Below are 24,289 nucleotides of genomic sequence, written 5' to 3'. Positions count from 1 at the left end.
TTGCGCACAAGGTAAAACCTTAGTTCCTATGCAATAAATTACAATTCACATAGAATAGAGGTAACCAACATTAGGCAAATTCGATGCGACAAGCTCGACCCAAAAGACAAATCTCTTACTTATATTATCAAGAGATTCCGAACATAAGACTCTAATATGAAAATTCAAAGCTCAAAAATGCATTTTTCACTGTTCTTTATTTAAAACAATGGGCGTCATTGAATTTTCTCTCAATTTAAAGAAAAGCTACATGCAAATCCTAAAAGTTAATGAGATCAGATCGGGCTTTAACAAAAACAAATATAATTAAATTAAAAACTAAATAAAAATTCACTTCAACTCAATAAATGTCGTTTACCCAAAAAAATCTTACACTTTTAGCCCTGCCACTTTCCATTCGATAGCGACACCCAGAAACTTTCGAACTTATAGTAATACACGCCCATGGTTTTGCTTTTTGTTGGAATCCCATCACAACCCTTAAAAATCATATCATAAGAATATCAACGGCTGGAGATTATTCTGACTCATCTGAAAACTATTTGAATCACAAGGGTATTAATGTAATTTTCTACAAATCAGTAATCTAAATTTAAGTATGATATCGTGTCCACAAAATATTCATGGGTGTGTTTGGTACGAAGAAAATATTTTTCCATGAAAAATGTTTTTTCTGAAAAAAGAAGTAGATTTACACTTATCTTCTCATGTTTGGTTGATGAAAAATGTTTTTGAGAGAGGTCTTTTATTTTTACTAGAATAGAAAATAATTTATGAAATAGAAAATATTTTTTAAAACCAATTTTTATTAAGGTTGGTGTGGTGGGGCAGGAGGAAAGGGGTAGGAGTGAAAAAATAAAAATTTGAATTTTATAGTATTTTATAAAATAAAATTATTTTTTGAGAAGGGGGGGTTGAGGTGGAGTGGGGGGCTGGCCAGTGATGGATGGGTGGAGGTAAGGGATCAGGTAAAAAAAAAAATTAAAGTTAAATTTTTTTTTAAAAAAAATATTATTTTTCTAAGAAAAATTTAATTTAAAATTAGAGGAGAGTTTTAAAAAATATTTTTCTTAATTTTTGAAAAAAAAAAATTAAAACAATGAGTTAATGTAAAAAATACTTTCCATCTTATCAAACACACTCTATATCGCCGTTTTAGCTTCCCTATCCCCTTATTTTCTCTATTCATTTCACCCTATTATTATTCCTAGTTCAAATTGTGCATCTCTTTTAGCCACATCAACACTAAAACTCTTTCTCCCGCCTTGCAATTTAGCACGTTTAAAAGTTACTACCAAACAAACTCTGTGATTTTAATTAACATTTATAGTGATGGATCTGAAGGAAGTAAAGGTGAATCGCTAATGAAAGCCTTACTTTTATTTATTTCTACTTTCTAATTTACACTGATCTCAATCTTTTTTTTTTTTTTGATATATAGAGATCAAAAGAAGCAGAAGCAATGAAATCATGTAGTTATTGTCATACCACAACAACGCCTCTTTGGAGAAGTGGTCCATCAGGTCCCAAGGTAAAAAATAAACTTAGATCAATCGATTATTATTTCGATGAACGGGGGACATAAATTTAATTTATTTTTATTTATTGTGTTTTAGTCATTGTGTAACGCATGTGGGATAAAGTATAATAAGAAGAGGAGACAGATTTTGGGTGTTGAGAAGAAGAGGAGAATAGAGAAAAAGAGTATAGAAATTGGTAAATTGATGGGATTTGGAGGAAAATTAAGAGAAGAAGAACAAGCGGCGATATTATTGATGGCTCTTTCTTGTGGATCTGTTGGAAAATTACTATGTTAACCCTTTGATTTCTAATTGCTGCAGAAACTCATTGTAACTTTTTTACTAATTAATTGACCCATTTTGATCCAAGAGTTTTTTCTTTTTTCAATTTGAGTTGTAATTGCTAATGTAGTAATGTTTTGAATTTTGAGGAGGATCTATGCAGACTCCATTAATTTCTCGACTCGAGGGAAAAATTCATTTTAAATTAAATTAATTTATTTTTAAAAAAAAATATATGGAGCATATAATTTTTGGTCGGTGTCAATTGTGAGTTGGCAGCCGTAAGAGGGTGCCAAGAAACATTAATTTTCGTTACTATCATCACATTTATTGTCATTGTCAGCATATTTTGTTTGGGGGTATAGGCAAAACTAAAGGGATAAATATAATAATTAATAATTAATAAATTAAGAGAAGAGATGAAGAAATAATGAAGAAAAAAAGTTGCATGGCTTTTTGGATGGTGGAAAAGTGTGAAGAATTTTACTTTTACTCCTTTCTAATATTGGGATTGATTGTTTAACTAGTTTTTTATGAATTGCACTTAAAAAGTTCAAAGATGATAATTTATAGAGAATCTTAAACTAATGATCGATAGTAATTGGTGATTATGATCGTCTATAGCTTATGGTCATTGAAATTGTGTTGAGAAGCTTAATAATGTAGCAATATAATAATAATAATAATCTGTTATAATTTAACTCGAATGAAATAAAAAAGTTTAATGATAAAGAGTCGAAAATATTACTATTAAGAGCCGTTTGGTCATGATTCTTTAAATAATATTTGAATTTCTTTTTTATAAATAGTGTTCTTCTATATAATTTGTTATTTGATAAATATTTTAAATTTTTAAGTACTAGTTTTTTTAGATATTGAACTAAATTTCATTATTTGGGATCTTTCAAAAATTGTAATTTTATATCATACTTTTGTCTTTTGTAAAAACATTCCATATAATAGTTGTTTGCGTTGTATTACATAATTTTTACGTGAACACCAAAATAGTAATGAAATATTTAATGAATATGAAAGTGATAATATGATTGTTGATGAAAACGATGAACAATCGGCTCATGATAATAAAATCATAAAATAATGTTTGTTGCACTCATTCTAAACTACCACATTACTCCAACGTTATAAACATTACTAGTTATTTGTTGTAACGAAAATCCAATTGACTTGTAATATAAATTTAATTAGCTTTATAAAAAAATTTAAAATCTACGGACATAAATCTTATTCTTTTTCCAAATACTATATTTTTGCCAAACACAACTTGTAATTACAAAAAATATTTAAAAATTTACGATTAAACATTGATACTATTAAATTTTATCGAAGGGAGTACCTTGACAAATCCTTAATTAATAAAAGTAGTAAAATCATAATATTGTAACTACAACTATTTGACCCAAAAATAAAAAATAAAAATCGTTTCTAGGCAATTCTGGATGAGAAAAAGTGTAGAATTTGACACGAAAGAGAAGGGTGGAGGAGTCACTAGAAAACTCTAGCCACGTATACATAAATTGACACGTTATCTAAATGCCCACAAGTGACAAGTTCTTCTAGTGTTGCTTTTATATAATAACCTCACCAAATTTGTAATGCAATTATTAACCAAATTTGTAACGTTTGCGTAAGTATATTATAAAAAGAAAGCTCAAAAATGCAAACAAGATTGGCAATTTCTTCATCTACAAAACTTCATCGACTGTTATTGGCACAATCTCAAAAATACAAATCATTTTCCTCTTCTACTGGAGGTCGAACAGCTGATCCTGCCATCCATTCTGGACCTCTTGAAGTAAGTAATTTTTTTTTGGTCTATCTAATATATTTGTTGAATCTGGCAATTAATATAGGTTAAAGTTATTAAATAATTACGATTCAGTTTGCCTAAGGCATAAATCAATCCACTTAAAATGATCATTGGCACTATTTTTAACTAGAAATGGAAAGAATTTAAGAGGATCAGAGTCCGCCCCTTCAGCAAATCTCTATTTTTCTTCATTCATTTATTCTTCAAACGGGGCGTCCTTCACGATATCGTAATTGTACCTGCAACCACCATTACAAGGAAATCATTACTAGCATATTTCCTTTTTTTGGGTCACACTAAAATGAGCCTGTGCAGTGTATGTTTACTTATCCTGCGCAGGCAAGATTTTAGCACTTGCTTTTCTGCGAATCTTTTTTGTTCGCGCTTTTCCGCTGCTGAAAAGAATTCTTCCATCTCCGCTTCTGGTGGAACCTGTTGTTCATCTTGTATTCCAGACAAACTTTGAATATCAAAACAAAGTTTAAGAACATTTTCATATCTAGAAAATTAAAACTAGTAGCGAAACTAGAATCAGAAACATATTTTTTTAAAAAAAATATACGAAATATTTTTCTTAAAAAAGAATTGTTGTTTAATATGTGTCTAAAGAATCTTACTGATTCTAACAAACTTTGCAGAAACACGAAGTTACCAAGTTTAATGAATCAGTGAAGAACAAAAGAATAGAAGAACTGAAATTAATTTACAAATCTAAATTTTGTAAAACATGTACCAGAATCTGAAAAAAATTTAATAGGAAAAAGATCAAGTCCACTGAATTCACAGTGTCCCCTTAAGGAAATTATTCCCCTCTAGTATCCGAGGTTTGATTTGGAATATGAGCTCCCAAGGTAAAATGATCTCAATCACCAGAGTATAGATATCAAAAACTCCGGTGTCAGCAAACTACACAACACAATGGCAGTAAAGTACACTTAGAATACTAGATTTAGTAGTTGAAGAAGAAGTCAATGAATTCTATATTAAAATGAGAGGAAATCCCTCAATTTATAGAAGACAAAGGGTGGTACGAAAAGGTTCTTATTGTGCCTTACCGAAAAGGTCACAAACCTTTGGAAAAGTCACAATCTTTCAGAATGGTCGTCACCTTTCATAAAAGTCACAACTTTCCATAAAAGTCATAACTTTTCATAAAAATTGCAACTTTTCATAAAAGACAACTTTTCATCAAAGTCGCAACATTTCATAAAAGTCGCAACTCTTCATAAAAGTCGCAACTCTTCATAAAAGTCGCAACTCTTCATTTTCCATTCACACCTTTTTTTAAAATACAACAATCCCCCGCATGAATGGGGAATGACTTGAAGACAAAGAAACGGACAAGTATGTGTACTTTACAAGCAAGAATTAATTGCATCTGGATAAGTAGGTTTTCCCTTGGACTTTTCGTAGTGAACATATGTCGGATATACTCGGTCAATTGGTAGATGCGATATCTTTGAACCGTCGAACTTTGGTGTATACCTAGACAACCATATGTCACACAATTAATCCTTTACCATTTATGGTTCTTACGGTTGTGTTCGTTTTAGCCATGGACCTCCTGGTTTCATGAGTGTATAGAGAGATGGGCTTTTGACAATCATCTTCTTTGAAGCGGCTTACATTTCACACTCAAATAGGTGATTTCTAATCGTGTTATCGCGTAGATACACTATTTGGTCAACTCTGCCAAACTTAGAAAATCATTAAAAACCATTAAGCTTTATTAACTCATTAACAAGCCTTAATGTTGTATCCTTGTCCCTGAGCATTGTCTTCATCATGAGAATGAATTGAGTTTATTGACAATGCCGAATCGTCATTCACAACTTTGTTTTTCTCCTTGAATCTAGCTCTTGGGATCTCCAGTCTGCTAGATAGAGTTACCGCCATGATGACTTGTCCTAAGTCGTAAATTCATTCCCTTAGATGATCTTTTAACTTTCTCTCTAGTTAGGCCTTTTTGTAAGTGGATCCGACACATTATCCTTTGACTTTACATAGTCAATTCTGATAATTCCACTAGAGAGTAGTTTTCTAACAGTATCATGTCTATGTCGTATATGACGAGACTTTCTGTTATACGTCATGCTCCATGCCCTACCTATTGCATCTTGACTGTGAAAGTGTATGCATACTAATGCCAATGATTTGGGCCAAAATAGAATATCTATCAAGAAATTCCGGAGTCCTTTAACTTATTCACCGGCCTTATTTAGAGCACCTAGCTCAAAGATCAGTGTAGAGCTAGCGATACATGTCTCTTTTAAAATATTTTTAAGAGACTGCTCCTCTAACAATAGTAAATACATATCCACTCGTGAATTTTACTTCATTCTTTCGATGATACAATTTGCATCACTATATCTTTCAATATTGTTGGATATTGTTAAAATGCAAGACATAGTTTTAAGTATTATTTTAAATACTCCAAAACTCTATTTATTGTCATCTTATAAATTTATTTGAGATCACTTCTGAATGGACTCAGTTTAAAATAGCAAATGCTATATCTGGTCGCACACACTATATGATATACATCATGCTTCCCAAAAATCTTGTACAATCCAATTGTGAGTCACTTTTGTTTTCACTCTTTTGAAATGCAAAGTTCACATTTATTGGACACTTGACAATATTGATATTCAAATATTTGAACTAGTTAAGTAGCATACGTTTAGTAGTATTTATGTCATTGGTGTCTCTATTGATGATCAACATATCACCAATATACAAACAAACAGTGACCTTATGATTTTAATGTGAACACATTTATCACTTCCATCATACTTCAATCCATTTGCCAACATGGTTTGATTGAATTATGTCATTGTTTTGGTGCTTCCATAATGTGACTTAACAAGTTCACATACTTTCTTTTATTTACAAGGTACCACAAAATTCTTGGGTTGTTTCATGTAAATTTCTTCCTCCAATTCTACATTTAAGAAAGTTCTTTTAACATTCATTTGATGAATTTGGAGGTCATATACCACAGTAATAATTTTTGCATCCGAATGGATGTAATTCTGATTACTAACGAGTATATATATATCGATAAGATCAAAATCTTATTTTTTTTCTTCTAAAGCCTTTGACACAAAATCTTGCTTTATATTTTTCAACAGTTCCATCAACTGTTATTTTTCCTTCTAAAGATTCATTTTGAACCCAAAGATTTATTTTCTTGAAGAAGATCAATTAACTTTCAATATTGTTTATTGACACCATCTTTCCAAAGGATGAGTCTACAGAAGACACATAAAATATTACAAAATCATATTCGAAGAAAGTAAACGTCCTTTAACATTTTACTAAGCCTCTGAATCACTTTATTAAGTAAATTATCCTTTTCATTTCCTAGACCTTTTAGACCCTTCTCTAGACTACTCAAGTCTAATTTTACAGTTCACAGTCATAGGTCCTATTTTAATTCTTTTAGGAATAGGATCTTGGACTTTGACTAGATATCTCCACACTTTGAAATATTTCAAGTTGGATTTCCTTTCTTTCCATTTTTCATATGGAAAAGATTGTATTCTGATCAAACAAAATCGCTTTCTTTCTAAAAGGACAAAACTTTTTGTTGATCCCTTTTGCAGTAAGGATAGTTCCTCCACACAAGTTTTGTGTAAACCCAAACTTATAAATAATGCATCCATCATTTCTTTCAACGTTTGATTTTTTCATTTTACAAACATATTTCTGCACAATGATATTTATACTCTCTATTCTAATCACTTCTTATATATTTTTTCACACTGATTTTCAACTTCGATATTATATTATCTAGACATTTCTATTGCTTCATCCTTACCATTTAGCAAATAGACATAGTCATTTCTAATGCAATTCTCAATAAAAGTAACAAATACTTTTTCCCACCATGAGATGGTGTTAACTTCATATCATAAATGTCAGTGTAAATCAATTCTAAGAGATTAGAATTCCTTTCAATGGATTTATAAGAATGCTCAACATACTTAGATTTCACAAAACCCTGACATTTTTATTTATTGCACTAAAAGTTAGGCAAAACTTCTAAGTTGATCAGTTTTCGTTACAAGATTTTGTAATTGACATGACCCAAGTATTCATGTCACAAACATTGACTCAAGCAAGTAAGAACAAATAAAAATATTGAGTTTGAAAATCTCTTCGCGAGGTAGCTTTTTCCTCACTAATATTTTGTTCATATTTCTTACAATTTTGTGTGATACAAATATTGTTTAGATTGTCAAATGTCCTTTTTAGAAGGAAATTTCCATAACTTTCAATATGATTGTTATAGAACTATCCATGAACAAAGTTTCATCGGGTTCAATAAAGACAATATAGTCCAAATGTTATTTACAAAAACATAACAAATGACTATTCACCAATATTCATGTCTATGCAAATATTTTTATTATAATAGACATATCTTTTCATGAAAAATCACAATATTTTAAGTTTTTTTTTTCTCATAAAAGAACACAATTATTTTGAACAAGTATATATATAATTTGGATGTTTCATACTAGTCACACTATATACTAGTAATAGAGAAACTCAACAACCACAATACCAAATATACTCCAAGAATTTTGTGGGTATAACATAATACAAAAGTATCATTAAATTTCATATATTTTGCTCCAAAGTTAAATTAGACACCAAGTCTAATCATAATCAAATAACCCCCACGTTTCAAATGTGATCTCCAAAATATTTTTCAAGTATTTGAAAATAATTTTTCCACATATTTTAATGTTGGAAACATTATTCTACGAAAGAATTATAGTGCTGCAATTCTTTTTGACAATGTTTACACAATGTCAAAGTTCATTCCATAGAAATATAAAATCACAAATTCTAATTCACTGGTATTTTTCCTCTATCATAAATAGACATACCACTTAGTATTTTAAATACTAACAATAAGGAAAAAAATTATACAATTTATTTCTATAATACATTGAAGTTTATAGAAACTCAAAAGTACAACATTGACTTATTATGTGAAGTTTTCATATTCTTCAAACCACTTGCATAGTCCAATTTATCCAGAGTATAAAACCACAAAAGTTATTAGTCTACAAAAATCACACACTAACATTTCTTACGGAGTACAAAACTACAAAAGTTTTTTTTTCTCCTCCAAACAGAATAACACATATTCTTTATCACATAGAAATGTTTTTCTTATCAAATAGTCTTCCAACTATAACTTTTTGACATACTATTTTATCAAACAAAAATATGCATCTCGCATTTTTGCAAACTAAAGAATTTTAAAAGCAACAATATTTGCGAAGTAAAATTCATTCCACAACATATGGTTTGCAGATCTTTTTCCAAAGATACACATAATAAAAAAAACGAAGATGATAACTCTTAGAAACTATTTCCTCCTTTGATAATTTAATAAGAAGGTTACCTGGTAATCTTTAAACAGAATACAATAAAAATTTTCTGTTTACATTCTCACTTCGACTTGCTAAACAAAGCAACGAATTATGGAGAAGTAATGCATTTATCTTCTACTTCCATGATCAAATTCTCTGAATCAGTAGAATACAAAAAATACTAACAGTATAATAATTTCCTTAAGACTGTTGTTCATCTTGTATTCCAGACAAACTTAGAACAAAACTTTGAATATCTTTGTAAGAAAACAAAGTTTAAGAACATTTTCACATCTAGAAAATTAAAACTAGTAGCGAAACTAGAATCAGAAACATATTTTTTTAAAAAAAATATACGAAATATTTTTCTTAAAGAAGAATTGTTGTTTAATATGTGTCTAAAGAATCTTACTGATTCCAACAAACTTTGCAGAAACACGAAGTTATCAAGTTTAATGAACCAGTGAAGAACAAAAGAATAGAAGAACTGAAATTAATTTACAAATCTAAATTTTGTAAAACACGTACCAGAATCTGAAAAAAATTTAATAGGAAAAAGATCAAGTCCACTGAATTCACAGTGTCCCCTTAAGGAAATTATTCCCCTCTAGTATCCGAGGTTTGATTTGGAATATGACCTCCCAGGGTAAAATGATCTCAATCACCAGAGTATAGATACCAAAAACTCCGGTGTCAGCGAACCACACAACGGCAGTAAAGTACACTTAGAATACTAGATTTAGTAGTTGAAGAAGAAGTCAATGAATTCTATATTAAAATGCGAGGAAATTTCTCAATTTATAGAAGACAAAGGGTGGTAAGAAAAGGTTCTTATTGTGCCTTACCGGAAAGGTCACAAACCTTTGGAAAAGTCACAATCTTTCAGAATGGTCGTCACCTTTCATAAAAGTCACAACTTTCCATAAAAGTCACAACTTTTCATAAAAATTGCAACTTTTCATAAAAGTCACAACTTTTCATCAAAGTCGCAACATTTCATAAAAGTCGCAACTCTTCATTTTCCATTCGCACCTTTTTTTAAAATACAACAGAACCTTCGACGCAGACGTCTTTTTCCTGGCAGACGAAGATGATTTTTTAGTTGTCGTGGATGATGACTCCATATCTTCCGAGTCTCCGCAATGCTCACTAGGTGGATTCCGGTGATCAATTCGCTTGAAATTTTCACTGCTCCAATAAGAAAATTGAGAAATCAACGATAAAAAAAAAATAGATAAACAGAAACACTTTTCTCTACATCTAAACACACGTAAAAACAACAATCATATAGAAGATGAAATGAACTCAGAAAAATAATGGAGTTATGGCTCTCACAGCCAAAGAGCAATTTATCACTTCAAATTCTGAATGAAGAAGAAACGTATAACAACGTAATGTTTACCTGAAACCGCCAGCCGAATTGTCCGTTCCGAATTTCTCGGCCTGCCACAATTCAAATTTTAAAATCTGAATATCTTTTGAATTTATTCAAGCAGTTATGGCATATAAGAAAACGATTATTTAAATAAACAATAAATTTGAAGTATATGCGAGAGTTAGATTCAGATTATATTTTACAATGTCGCGGATTATATTTTACAATGTCGCGTGTGTGAATAATGGAGTTACCATATTGTATTTACAGGGAGATGACTTGGAGGAATCCGTTAAATTTTCAGAAAATGAAAAGAAACAACCCAATATTAAGTCTGGTAAAGCCAAGGATGCATTTGTGCCACCCAAATCTCCAATCGGGTCATCTCAAAAGATCGAAAGCACAGGCGTGAATCAACCTATAGACCCTTTAACTCAACAAAAACGCCAGATATCTAGTAATGCTACCGAAAAAACTTCATTAGAAAATGCTAGCTGTGCTGGATTGGATGGTTCCCCGTGGCCTGACGAATCGAAAAGCAGGGGAGATCAATTTGAAGATGACAGAGAGTATTTTAGTCATCATAAGCCATCTCCATTAGCGGAAATGGAGATGGCTGATACGAGAAAGCCAATCACGAAAGCGACTGATGCGCCTCCGGATGATGGCATTCCTCTGTATCCCGCCCCTTGGGGCGGGATGATGGTGTGGAGGCCGGAACAATTGGATACGGCTGAAGAAGCTCTTTTGAGAGCTATGGAGATATGGAAAATGAATGCTATGAGAGGTGATCCAGATTCACCTCAAGGTAGGATTCTTAGAAAGCTTCGTGGTGAAAACTGGTGATTTATGCTTTATATGATGATTTCGTCTTGTTTTCTTTTTTGAAATGTCAAAGACTCAAGGGTGTTAAGGATATATTGTTTTTTTCCGATCATTTGGTATTTCGTATTTTCATTTTAATTTGATTAAATTTAGATTTGTGCTAAAAAGTCTCGCGATTCTTTAGTTTTGGGTAGGGGACGATTTTTATTAAAAGGCTTCAGGGGATGATCTTCATTTTCATTAAGGGGGTGTCGGGGAGGATTTTCATTAAGGATGTTAATAGTGTGAAAAAAAATTATAAATAGGCTAGCAAAGCTTGAACACATGAGCGTTTTTCTTTTTTGAGATGTTAGAGACTCGAGTATGTTAAGGATATATTGTTCTTTTCGATCATTTGATATTCAGTATTTTCATTTTAGTTTGATTAAATTTAGATTTGTGCTAAAAGTTTTGCTTTCTTTAGGTTTGGGTAGGGGACAATTTTCATTAAAGGTTGTCAGGGGATGATTTTCATTTTCATTAAGGGGGTGTCGGGGAAGGGTGTCAATAATACTAAAAGATTTATAAATAGGGTAGTAAGCTTGAACACACAATTTCACATATAGTAAAAATTTTATAAATAGGCTTAGCAGGTTTGAACAAACCACCTCATATAGAGTTTGTGAGTGTCTAGCCAATAGATTAAGCTTTTAATTTGTTTTAAGAGGCTGGGACACACCATCTCATATAGTGCTTCTAAGTACGGTTAGACTAATCCTTCTGCTTATTTTATAAAATGTTAATTTATGTATTTATATTTATAAAATTAAAATTTGATTATTATATATAACATAATTTTTCGACGAAAAGGGTTAACCTGGTCTGGCTTTGAAGATAAAACTCTAGGAATGGTGCGGTCATCAATACACACCCATTATCTATCTTACCCCTTTTCTTAGCCTCTTACTATTATTGTCCTCTTCTATTGTGTATACTAACCATAAACAACTCTTCTTTTTGTGCATAACCTGATTTTCCCCTGTTTCATATCTCCTCTGTTTTCATACAAATGGCTCCCCTGCATTTTCAATTTCTAGTCTTCAGTACCCTTATTTTGCTTCGCAATGTCCAATCAACTCACGCCACGTCGACAACGGCAGACCGAATATCCTGCACAATGTGTTCTTCCTGTGACAACCCATGTCAGCCTATCTTCTCTCCGCCGTCACTGCCACCACCATCATCTAACTATAATTTTCCACCACCACATTATTTTCCGGGGGGTTACTCCCCGCAGCCTCCATCACCGCCTTACAATGGCGGAGATGGTGGCATTGGTGATGGTGATTACTACAATCCTCCGACTGACCCTTCTGTATACCCTATCCCACCACCTCCAAACCCCATTTTACCGTATTTCCCTTTCTATTTTCACAACCCTCCTTCACCTTATACAATCGACTCCAAATCTGTTCAGTTCAAGAACAACCCTTACATCACTTGTCTCATTCTTGTCCTGCCCATTTTATTGTTTTTGTAACCACAAATTTATCCATATGAACCAATCAGAATATGTATATCAGGTTCAGAAGCATTAATAATTGTGGTGTTTGGACAAGGTTAGGTACAATTCAATTAATCTGTTACGTACGTTACGGCTAATTTCACAAGGTATCTGTTACATCCATCAATAATGGATTTACAAAGTTGAGAAGCTAGTAGTCGACTAAAAAATGGAAAATTTTCAGGATGTTTGATTTGAGGACACCCTATTCTACTTTTGCAGATTTGGTATGTAGAATAATACTATATAGTACGTACGTCTTACTTATTACATGTATTATTGTTGGTAGTACACGGTTTTTTCTTGTTGTATACATATTAAGTTTTCTGTTCTCTTTTAATATTCTTGATTATCCTACAATGTACGTCAAGATAGCATTAAAAATTGTGTACAAAACAATTTCTCTAATGAATATGTCATGTTTGGTCTAAGTATCACTACAACAAAAATGACTTTTAGCGGATTTAAATATTGACATTAATATAGAGTGCTAAAGTCTTTATTGATACTAGTTAAGTGTGATTAGAGTCAACGTCGCTAAAGTCTTTAGGAACATATACGAAGCGTGACAATTGCCGCTAAAAATACATATTTAGCGATAATTGAAAATTAATTGTCGCTAATGATTATTTTTGTTGTAGTGTATGCGTGTGTGTATATATATATATATATATATATAACTCAATATGCATACACTTTTTAATTGTGAGTTCGAATCACTAAGGAAGTTAAATCGTGAAAACTCATAGGCGGTGTATAAGAAACTCAAGCTTAATAACAGAAAGTTACTTAGATGGTAAATACTTCACTTTCGATCATTGAGCTAAGTTTGAAAATATAGATATATGGTCTAATAAGGTAGTATTTTCCTTTTTGAAATATCGTTTGAAATCCTTAAAACTAAGTGTATTATGTCTTGGAATCTATCAAAATTTAACATTTTTGTTGGGTTGAGGTGTGGAAGTGTTGAGTAAGACTGGTAAGGCAGGCCCAAAATTGATATGGTCCAATTAGCTAATCCCCTAACACCTTGTTTGGATGGTGTTATTCTTCACTGTATTGTAGTAATATTTAATTAATTCCCAAACTACTTATTAAATCGGGAAAATTCTGCGAAATAGCAAATATTTGCCCTGTATTAGGTATTATAGCTACAACTTGAAAATTGTAATTTACGGTTTCGGTTTTTTCAATTCGTTGTTCGCTTGATTTGTATAAATTTAAAATTTGTATAATTTGATTTCTGATTGTATAAATTCAGAATTTTGTGTATGTTTATCCTATTCATAATAAATTGCTCTATTTATATATTGACAAGCGAACTATACAAATAGATTTTAACAAAATTTTTATATACTTGTCATATTTGTATATCAAGCGAAACAAACAAACAAAATATATAAATCACGACATCCATAGTAGAATAAAATTATAGTTATAATTATTGAAATTTTAATCGTAGATCCTTATTATGTCTATTATATCGAAATTTTCTATATTAAATACAGCAGCATAACTAAAGTCAGTTGAACTGTGTTAATCAAAGAGCACTAAAATGTTAGCTTTTTCACCTTCTTTTTATCAGCATTCTCAGACTGACTGCCATGAAATGGGAATAAGAATAAAGGGGCAACTCGAATATGATTTCTATCGTTTTTCTTTCTATTTTGTTCAAAAAATATACTCCTACTTTTTTTAAATTAAAAACCATTAATATTTTTTCTTTGTTACTTACCTTCAATGAATTCCCTTCTCGCGGTTTTATTTTAGACGTGAATTTGAATTAATCAGGACGTTCACAATTAACTCAATATATTGAATAAGTCTTATTACCAAAGTCAACAATCCATTCGAACATTTTATTCTACATTTAGTAACTTCCAATCAAGTCTATTATATTGTGGTATAAGAAATAATTCATTCATAAAAGTTCACCAAATTCATATTAAAAAGATGTTTAAAAGAACATAGAAAAACAAGGAAAATCTACTACCATCAAAGATTGTGATGAAATGAGTATGATTTATGTATTTTTAATGGGGTGCCTATAAAACGAGCCCTAAGAATGGAAAGAATTAAGTAGGAAAAGTCTCTCCTTTTAATAAATCTTATACAATGCAAATTTAAATTAATCGAGATTCAAAATAAAAATAAATCAGGATGAAAATCTAAAATGTTTATTGCATATTAGTCACTTTACTATTATTCTACGATGCTTTTTTGTCACCCTTTAAAAAATGGTCTTTATTCCAACTTTCCGAGATCACACCAAAAATATTACCCCTATAATCTGTATAATCATTTGATTTTAATGTGGAAGAAACTATTGGAATTATAATATTCCCACTTTTTTCTTCTTGTGTGATTGGCAACCAATGTGATGATAAATAATATTGAAGCTTTCGAAACATGAACATTATATTTATTATCAATGATCAATCCAAAAAGTTAAAATGCATGCAATGACAAGTACTATATTTAAAGTGAGAGATTTTGCTCGAATCTGAATTAGTCGAACTATAAAAAATATATCACAAGAAACCAAAAGAACTTAAAAGAAAATAAAACCAATTTTATGTTTCATTATAGAATAGATGAGTACATTAGTATCCAACAATAAGTAAATTTTAAGTAAAATATTATAAATGATATAAAAACTAAGCATGTGACCCTTGTATTACACTAGAGCCACTTTATTGAATTCCACTACCTAAAGTGCAAAAGAAGGCTATTCCTACTTTCCCTTGTAGAAGCATATGAGATGTCCTTCGAATCCACATTAATTCTTTGTTTTTTGGCAATTTTGGTACACCATTTTTTATATGCACCACTTCTTGCCCTTCAATTTCTTCTTGCTAGATCTCTTCACATTGTCTAAACATGAAACTTACATATAATTATTTATAAGTAAACAAACATTAAATGTCATACATATCACTATGATTCTTTTTCACTTATGTTGAGTGTACGAACAAAGTCTGATGTTAAAAATCAATTAGAAATAATCATGGGAATACAACAAGACATTTTAAGAAAAATTATGCAGACTTGACCTAAAACTAACGATATGACACTACATTAGCCCAAAAGTTTTAAAAAGACATGCTATGGCAATAATAAGATAAGTAACGATAGGTTGATTTTTGTATCGAGTGGATTTATTAGGGTAAGTTGAAGGTGGTGAAAAATAAGGATATATGGAATAAGGTGGTGAACGAGGTTGTAGAGAGCAATCTTCCGGGCATGAACGTCGTGCCGGTGGTGGAGGTGGCGGTGGACAATAATTGACCGGTGGTAGAGGAGGCGGTGACGGTGGTGGTGGTGGTGGTGGTGGTGATGGTGGAGGAGGGCATAAAAGCGGAGGTAACGGTGATGGTGGTGGTGGTGGTGGAGGGAAAATTGGTTGACAAGGGTTTTCACAAGTGGTGCACATTTCACAAGCAATTTGGTCTTTGGAAATTGCTGTGATTGTTGACATGGCTTGAGTAATTTGGACATTGTTTAGTGAAAATGAGAAAACAAGAAGAAGAAAAAATTGGAATTGAGAATTTGGAGCAAACATTTTGAGAAGTTGTAGTTGAAATGTAACAAATACAATAAGTTGATGGAAAAGGTAGGGGATATATATGAAGAGAATGGGTGCATGTGTGGGGTTGATGGACTAGTGCATGTTATTGAAGACCGCACTATTTCTAGTGTTGCATCTTATACGCTACCTACAAAATTTATATGAAAAATAATTGCATCGAACAACATGTAAATTATATTAGATAAGTTTTATGTGATAAGTCATTTATAGACGCGGAGTAAATAAATTTTGAATTTCTATTTTTCGAATGAGTACTTTATCGCTTAATATGTAATAGCTTACAAACTATACATAAGATGTAAATCGCTTTAGACAAATCTATGCGACGAGCTCATGGCTGAATGACAGACATAATATGTAAATCTATTAAGAACATTTATAAACACATTAACTTATATAACTTATTTTAGATTAAAAATATGATTTACATACATTATATAAATTAGGGCGGAGGGAATTTGCAATTTTTAACATATAATTAGTAGTGAATTAAGGTGTGTGTATATATATATATATATATAATTTTTGTGGAATTTCCAGCAGGCACGGCGCTCTTGAGGGGCACTCAATTTTGTAAATCACCGTCCTAGTTTCAAATATTGTGTTTTCACAATGAAAAAACTACGAAGTTTTTTAATATTTCGGTAAAAAGTTATTTTTATCATGCGATTTTCCAGTGAAGTGATTAGGTGGAGGAATAGATACAATTATATTTTATAACACTAATTTTTCATTGGTTCACGGATAGTATACTGACTATAACAAATTAATTTGATATAATATTCTTATAAATAAAAACTATCGAATCGAAACTTTTCATATTGTATCAGGTTTAGTGGTTACCCTATTTGGAGCCCTTTCAGCATTCGTGTTTATCATGACAAAAAAGAACTAATTTTATGTTAAGATTTGTGAAATAAAAAGTTGTAATTGCAAAATTGTAGTAATGAAAATGTTTGGGAATCCCTTTATAGGATCGATTTTATTATCTCAAAAGATGCTTTATACTATACAGGTTGGCATGAAAGTTGACCCATTGGGATTCTCTCAACATTTTTAATTTGACAAATTCAACAATTAATAAAAATAAAAAAATATTTTTTATTATATAACTCTCGTTAATTATAAGTCATCTAAATATTGAAGAATGAATATAATATTTGATAGCAAAAATTAAAAAAAATAGAATAATAAGTTATTTATTAATTTTATAAACTGAATGAATATTATTATACATATTAAAATAATAGAATGAACAAATAAAAATAAACGGGGTGTACTAATTTGCCTATATAGTTTGGGAGTATGGGTGGGAGAAACTTCCAAGAACTCAAAAGAAAAGAATATTAGTACAAGTGAGAATTGAAAGGATTTCATGGTATATTGTCGGCAGGGAACATGCACAAAATAAAGGGCAGAGTAGATGTGTGGATCCAAATGACAAATGTATGGAGAGGTGTACCAATATATATATATATATAAAAGGATGTACTCGAATTAATTTGCACGAATTAATGAGTTTTGATGATTGATAAAGTATATCGAACAAACTACATATATTGTACTTAATTGGATCATGAAGCAAGCGAATAAACAATATAGGAAATTTGTGAAAGTTAAGAGTAACTTCTACAATTACTTTTGATTGTCGGTATGAATAGGCTTATAACTTATGACTTATAAGTAAAAAGTCACAAATTAAAAATTTTAACTTGTTTACGAAATGAAATATGAATCTTCAATTCTTTATTTAACTCGAAAGGGTTGCTGATATAGTATAACAAAAGTATTCTATAACATGATCCTTTCTACAGATTTGCCTATTGCAGTTAATATTCATGTGATTTAAAAATTATTACACATAAATAATTTACACAATACGTATTAAAAGGATAGTAATTATAGGCTTTTCACGAAATTTTCAAAAAAAAAAAAAAAATCTTCCATATTTGCACTTGTACTTCTTCACATGAATATTTTTCAATTTTTTCTTAATTTGCATATAATAATAGAAGAAATATGATGAAATATAGAAATTGTTCATTTGTCAATCAAATTCAATTGGGCCATTAATTGTTAACGAGCCACTACATGTATATGCAAGGTTGATGGCCCAAATTCATGAACCTCATATAATTGATAAATCAATGTAAAATTCATAATGCTTATTAATCTGAAACAAGGAAAGATACACGTTACACTATAATTTGACATTAAAAAAGAGATTAGATCTATTAATTCTAGCAATAACCGAATCAAATTAAATATATCATAAAGAAATTTGCTTTGTGAAAAATATTTATTAGCATTCAACTTACACACCAAGATAAATCAGATTATAATGATTAAATAATAGTAAATGACGTGAGGATGTCAATAGCTTGCAAATCACATATAGAGGTAACTCACTCTAGTCAAGTTTGATGCGACGAACTCGACTGAAAAGGCTAACTCCTTACTTTTACTGGCAAGGAATTTCAAACTTAAAACGTCTATGTCAAATATTATACTATGGATACTTTTTATTTTACGTAAATCAATAATTAAGAAACTATTAATATATTAATTAGCTTTACTATTTAGTCTTTTATTCCTATCAATGCACATAAAAATAAGTTTACAAAAATATACATGGAATATAACAATAGCTAGTTTTGAGAATTGTTCATGTTTCAAAGGCTATTAATTCTAAAGGGTTAAATGGAAAAACTTAATTAATTCTATTCTGATTTAGTAATTGATCATGTAATATATAATAACTATTTTTAGAAGATATCCACCTAGACAGAGAGTGAAATACTTTTGATAAAAAATATTTTTAGAATATACAAATTTTAAAATTTTAACTAACAAAGCTAGTACTAATCAAACACAAGAGATAGAATTTTATGTACAAATACGTATCAAATTATCTACTCCCCCATCTCATAATATATATGGTTGATCATCATACTAATATAGTTTGTTAAACACAATTAAATATAGAATTTTATGTACAAATGAGTATCAAATTATCTACTACCCTATCTCATAATATATAGTTTAATCATCATACTAATATAATTTGTTAGTATGTCCCGTATTAGTTGTTCACCTTACTAAATCAAGAAAACATTAATTAAATTTTCTTTATATAACTCTTGCAATTAATTCCTTTTTTAAAATGTTCACATTTATTTATAAATTTTTCAACTAGTATTTCAAGAGGTAAATTAATAAAATTATATTTCTTTCTTATAAAAATTTTTAATATGTATATAAAACAAAATAATAAACTAAGAGAAAGTATTTATTTTACATAAACATGAATAAGAGGGAAGTTTTTTCCTAATACGACTCTTAACTATTTATGATTTCCCCCAATAAATTTAAAGTTACAATTAATGTCATTTTCCTTCTACACGAAAGGGATAATGTTATAAATATATAAATAACAGATAATATTACATGCGTCGTTATATATATAGTCATACCAATGCTACTAATTTTAGTATAAAGTTAGTTTAACATTACATCATCCATTTCCAAATCAATCTACAGTGCCTACTCAATTATTATCACTTAAAATTTGGAATTATTGGTATATAGTTTATTAATTAAGAAGATGGGGACCATACATTATAGCAGCTAATAAAGTTAAGTTTTTCTACTCCTCCTTCCCTTTCAGTTATTTAGTAGTAATCACCCCCTCTTAAATTATTTGTCATTATTGGTTTTACTAAAGCTAAGATAGGCTAATTTGAGAGTATATTTTTATCATATTAATATAAAAAAAATTAATTTATATAATTTTTAAATATTTTAATTCATAAATTTTTTAAAAAAATATTTCTTAAAACATATACAAATATTAGAACAAAATAAGTTATTTAAATTTTAAAATTTAAAAGACATCACATAAATTAAGACATAAAAACTCTAATTTCTTCCCTTAGCATCATTTAAGGAGTTTATGTTTTTGTTTTCCCGCTCTGTATTCGAGGGTCGTCGTAATTTCTAGACCACTAAAGTCATCGCTTGGGACCTCATATTTTTGGGGTTTTCATTTTTAAAAAACAATTACTTGTATATGTTAATTTGTTTTTTTAAAAATAAATATGCATTACGAGTGCAATGATTTTTACTAAGGATATTGCACATGAGATGAATATAAATTTGAATGGCAAATATCCCAAATACTAGTAGTTTTTGTTAGTATTTGGGCTAAATCCTCATTATTTGAGATCTTTTGAAAGTTGAAATTTAAAATCAAATTTTTATATTTTTACAAAAAAAAACCCTTTATAATAGTTTGTTGTATTACATATTTTTTTTATGTGAACACTTGACGAAATAGACATTGAATATGAAAGTGATGATATGGTGATTGACGAAAATGATGAACAATCGACTCAAGGTGATAAAATGTGCTTTTTCTATTTCACGACTCTAGTGTCATGGACACTACTTATTATTTGTTATAACGAAGATCCAATTGACTTGTACTATAAATTTATTGTTAGTTTTTATAGTTTTTTAAAACTTATCGGTACAAATAATATTTTTCTTAAAAAGTGAAACATATTGCCCAAATAATATGGTCAAACACATAGTGAAATTTCAGCCAAATTTTCACCCAAATAATATTTGCTAAGAATATTTGGAAATCTATGGTCAAACGCTAGCTTAGAATTGATTACTTTATGTATATGTAGAGTAGTTCAAACTACTCTATTTTACTTCAAAATAGATTTGAACCAATTGAAGCATACAAAAATATTTTTAATTTTGTATTTAATGTAAAATATTAAGATCGCTAGATGATTAGAATTTAAAAAAATATTATCTTAACCTTTAACTTTTTTTAATACATAATAATTATTCTGATATTCATGATATATTTTTTTAAAAAAAATTAAAAGTATGTAGAGAAATAATACAAATAAAAAATAATGATGTAAAGAAAATGCTTAATCAAAAAATCAATAATATACTATGTTTACAAAAGAAGCAGTTGTATAATCTGTTCGGTATATACAAAAGAATCAATTATATAATATGCACTTCGTATAAAACGAGAAAAGAGAGACAAAAGAAAACTGGATAGGAGAATATCCGTATTTGTTTAATTATAAATATATAAGATGAAAATATATGTATTTGTATATACAATTTTGTCTCGCTTTATACAAACACAAATGCAATGTATACATTTGTGTTTGTATAAAGTTGGAGAGGTGAGTCAGAGTAGCGAGCGAGATCTTGACACGATAGAGAAGGAAACACAAATATATATATGTATAATTTTCTTTCGCTTTGTACAAATACAAACACAATTCTTACCTAGTAAAAGTAATTTTTTAGCAAAAGAAATAAAATTTAAAAACTGTTATTAAAAACGAAAAATATTTATCACGTCGCCACGGTCGATAGGTACATAAAAAGGAGTAGTTTTGCGTCAACCATGAGTCAGAAGGTATTAATATCCCGAGTGAAATACAGGTAAAGTTGCGACAGATATTAATTACTCTTATCTTCTCTCTCACCAATTTCCATTATTTCTTTATACTCACATTCAAAGCTAATTGCACTTCATCCTCCAAATTCCAACCTATATTTCTCTCTCTATCATTCTTCTTTAATGTATATTACCATTTGATCCGATCCGATCCTTTTTCTCAAGCAGACAAAGAAATGGAGGGAGTATCAACCCGGGTTTACAGAGGATTAAAGGGTTACTGGAGAAGAAGAGGTTATCAGAAGTTGAATCGAAACAACCGGGTCGACTTATCAACAGAAGGTTCGACCCGAAAACGAAAGTTCTGGAAGATAAAGTTAACCCCCAAATTGAAGCTGAAAATCAATTTCAAACGATTTTCGCTGAAGAAGCTTCTTATTGGACTGCGTGATGCTTATGTGAACGCGATGCTGAGGGTTGCGAATACTCGAGGATTCGGCGGCGAGTACGGCGGCGGAATCGACGGATTTGGGATGCGGCGAGTTAAGGAGTACGATGAGAAAATGCTGGTGGAGATCTATAAGTCTATGATAATTGCTCAGGGAAAATTAGGTACTCGTGCTGCTGCTAAAATTGGACCTGAGATTAATGTAAACGGTAATTAATCAACGAATCATGAGTATTCATCTTCTTCTTTTTGAGATTCTGTTACTTAATTTTACAAAAAAAATGATGGTGAATCTTGCAGACCGGAAAAAAATTTGTTGTAAATTGTAACGCTATGTTGCTCCAAATGATTTTGTCACCTCTTCGATTAGCTCATACGTATCTCGATTAATTTTACGATAAGATCTACCACCTACCATCATAAACATGCTGTTTATGTATCCCTCTATTTCGTATTACGTATTTGTTTCAGTAAAATGGAAGTTTTCTCATACTATTCTTCTTACTCCCATTAAAACGACAATAGCCCATTAGAACTTTCAAAAATATTATAAATAAAAATTATTTTAATTAAATATTTCTTAAGTAATATATTAATTAGGGCTATTGGGTGAACGTATTGTATAAAATTATTGGATTATTAGTTTTTAGATTGCAATAATTTGTCGAGGTAAAGTGTCTAAAATATAAAATATGTTGTATAATCATTTTGTATATTATTTTATTAGAATATAATATTTTATTTTGATAAGAAATATTCGATTGGACACTTTAACCACCGTATACTACGCTACTGATTATTTCTTTCTCAATTTATTCTTAGTAAGTTATTATCTTCAAGTGTATGAACATCATAATTTAGTAATAAGTGAGTCTTATAATAATAATAATAACAATAATGACATATCAAGTATAGTTTCACAAATAATCAAGAATGATAAAAATGATGTGTATGTAAAAAAAGTTTGTTGTTAATATTTTATTAGAGATAATGCACAAGTACTCCTTAATCTATGTTTAAAATCTCCCATAATTTATGTTTGAAATTTCAGAAATACATTTTTATTATGTTAAAGTCCTATTACTCCCTTGAACTTATTTTATTAGTAATTTTTCATTCTTACTCGATTTACGTGACTCTATCTTATAAGCTCAATATTAATTGATTTTTTTCAAGCTAGTGTCACGTAGATCGAAAAAAATAAAAAATTACTTATAAAAGAAGTTCGGATATAATAAGATCTTAGTATAGTATAAGTGTATCTCTGAATATCGAGCATAGGTTGAGGCCTAAGGAGTACTTTGTACATTTTCTCTTTTTATAACTCTCAACAAAAATAATATGAAAGAAAAAATTATTTAAATGATAAAAAGATTAATTTTTTTTAATTTTATTTATTAAAAGACGTATAAGAAAAAACACGACACTAATTGAAATCGGAAGATGAGAAGAGTACCATAAAAAAATTGGCAAAATGTAGGGAATAATTCATGATACGCCGCTACTTTAGGTAAAGCTATTGATTACTAATTGGTGGAAGAATTAATGGCATTAAAGCATTATATAAGTGAATCAATTAATTTGACTACCATCCTTATCAATAACAATAGTGATGACATCAAATAATAAAATTCTATGTTAGTGGAGAAAATAAAATTGTGTAAATTAAAAAGACGAAGTAACATGCTTTCTAAAATTCCATTTGAGAATGATGGGAAGCAATAATACATACAAAATACATCATTCTCTAAGTTGACAATTTGGTAGTTCATAATGATGGTTGGTGAGATGAGGGCATGATTATGAACTTGATACTATTAGTTAAAAAAATAATAATTATTGCTTTATCAAAGTAAGTTTTATCTTAACCTCGCTATCTCGAAATAAAATTTATATATATTTTATCCTTTCAAAATCTTATATGATAACTGATAAGATTGTATCGAGTATGTAATATTTTTAAAATCAAGTAATTTAAATACAAGAGTTAAAATTTAAAATTGACAAAAGAATAATTAGAAGAAACAAAAAGAGCATAAAACACAAGTACTT

The 24,289-nt window shown here is 29.8% G+C and overlaps 4 protein-coding genes and 1 long non-coding RNA gene across 5 annotated transcripts; 4 read left to right on the top strand and 1 right to left on the bottom strand.

Moving 5' to 3' along the window:
* Window positions 1–1,106: 1,106 nt before the first annotated feature.
* LOC101261657 (uncharacterized) lies at window positions 1,107–1,983 on the top strand. The gene is made up of 3 exons (XR_011211725.1): window positions 1,107–1,353; window positions 1,442–1,531; window positions 1,617–1,983. It is a non-coding gene; the product is annotated as an uncharacterized lncRNA (long non-coding RNA).
* Window positions 1,984–3,366: 1,383 nt separating this feature from the next.
* On the top strand, window positions 3,367–11,332 carry LOC101261956 (uncharacterized). Its single transcript, XM_004247336.5, has 2 exons — window positions 3,367–3,615; window positions 10,666–11,332. The coding sequence occupies exons 1-2, from the start codon at window positions 3,478–3,480 to the stop codon at window positions 11,239–11,241; spliced, it is 714 nt and encodes a 237-aa protein (XP_004247384.2). The 5' UTR covers window positions 3,367–3,477; the 3' UTR covers window positions 11,242–11,332.
* A 130-nt stretch (window positions 11,333–11,462) lies between these two features.
* LOC104649338 (uncharacterized) lies at window positions 11,463–14,035 on the top strand. The gene is made up of 2 exons (XM_010328259.4): window positions 11,463–12,818; window positions 13,739–14,035. The coding sequence occupies exon 1, from the start codon at window positions 12,269–12,271 to the stop codon at window positions 12,737–12,739; it is 471 nt and encodes a 156-aa protein (XP_010326561.1). The 5' UTR covers window positions 11,463–12,268; the 3' UTR covers window positions 12,740–12,818; window positions 13,739–14,035.
* A 1,801-nt stretch (window positions 14,036–15,836) lies between these two features.
* Window positions 15,837–16,241, bottom strand: LOC104649365 (leucine-rich repeat extensin-like protein 3). The gene has a single exon (XM_010328352.2). It carries the CDS (start codon window positions 16,239–16,241, stop codon window positions 15,837–15,839), a length of 405 nt encoding a protein of 134 aa, XP_010326654.2.
* Window positions 16,242–21,802: 5,561 nt separating this feature from the next.
* On the top strand, window positions 21,803–22,606 carry LOC101262251 (uncharacterized). The gene has a single exon (XM_010328261.4). It carries the CDS (start codon window positions 22,026–22,028, stop codon window positions 22,452–22,454), a length of 429 nt encoding a protein of 142 aa, XP_010326563.1. The 5' UTR covers window positions 21,803–22,025; the 3' UTR covers window positions 22,455–22,606.
* Window positions 22,607–24,289: the final 1,683 nt, after the last annotated feature.

The sequence above is a fragment of the Solanum lycopersicum genome, chromosome 9 (genome assembly GCF_036512215.1).
Source record: "Solanum lycopersicum chromosome 9, SLM_r2.1".
NCBI lineage: Eukaryota > Viridiplantae > Streptophyta > Magnoliopsida > Solanales > Solanaceae > Solanum > Solanum lycopersicum.
Note: the sequence above shows the minus strand (reverse complement) of the source record. Positions and strands in the feature narration are given on the sequence as shown.

What these genes read in the sequence shown, in the direction of transcription:
- LOC101261956 (XM_004247336.5), top strand. Translation starts at nt 3,478, where the DNA reads ATGCAAACAAGATTGGCAATTTCTTCATCTACAAAACTTCATCGACTG. An exon ending in TCCATTCTGGACCTCTTGAA is followed by an intron (nt 3,616 to 10,665) that starts GTAAGTAATTTT and finishes TTGTATTTACAG; the next exon opens with GGAGATGACTTGGAGGAATC.
- LOC104649365 (XM_010328352.2), bottom strand. Translation starts at nt 16,241, where the DNA reads ATGTCAACAATCACAGCAATTTCCAAAGACCAAATTGCTTGTGAAATG.
- LOC101262251 (XM_010328261.4), top strand. Translation starts at nt 22,026, where the DNA reads ATGGAGGGAGTATCAACCCGGGTTTACAGAGGATTAAAGGGTTACTGG.
- LOC104649338 (XM_010328259.4), top strand. Translation starts at nt 12,269, where the DNA reads ATGGCTCCCCTGCATTTTCAATTTCTAGTCTTCAGTACCCTTATTTTG.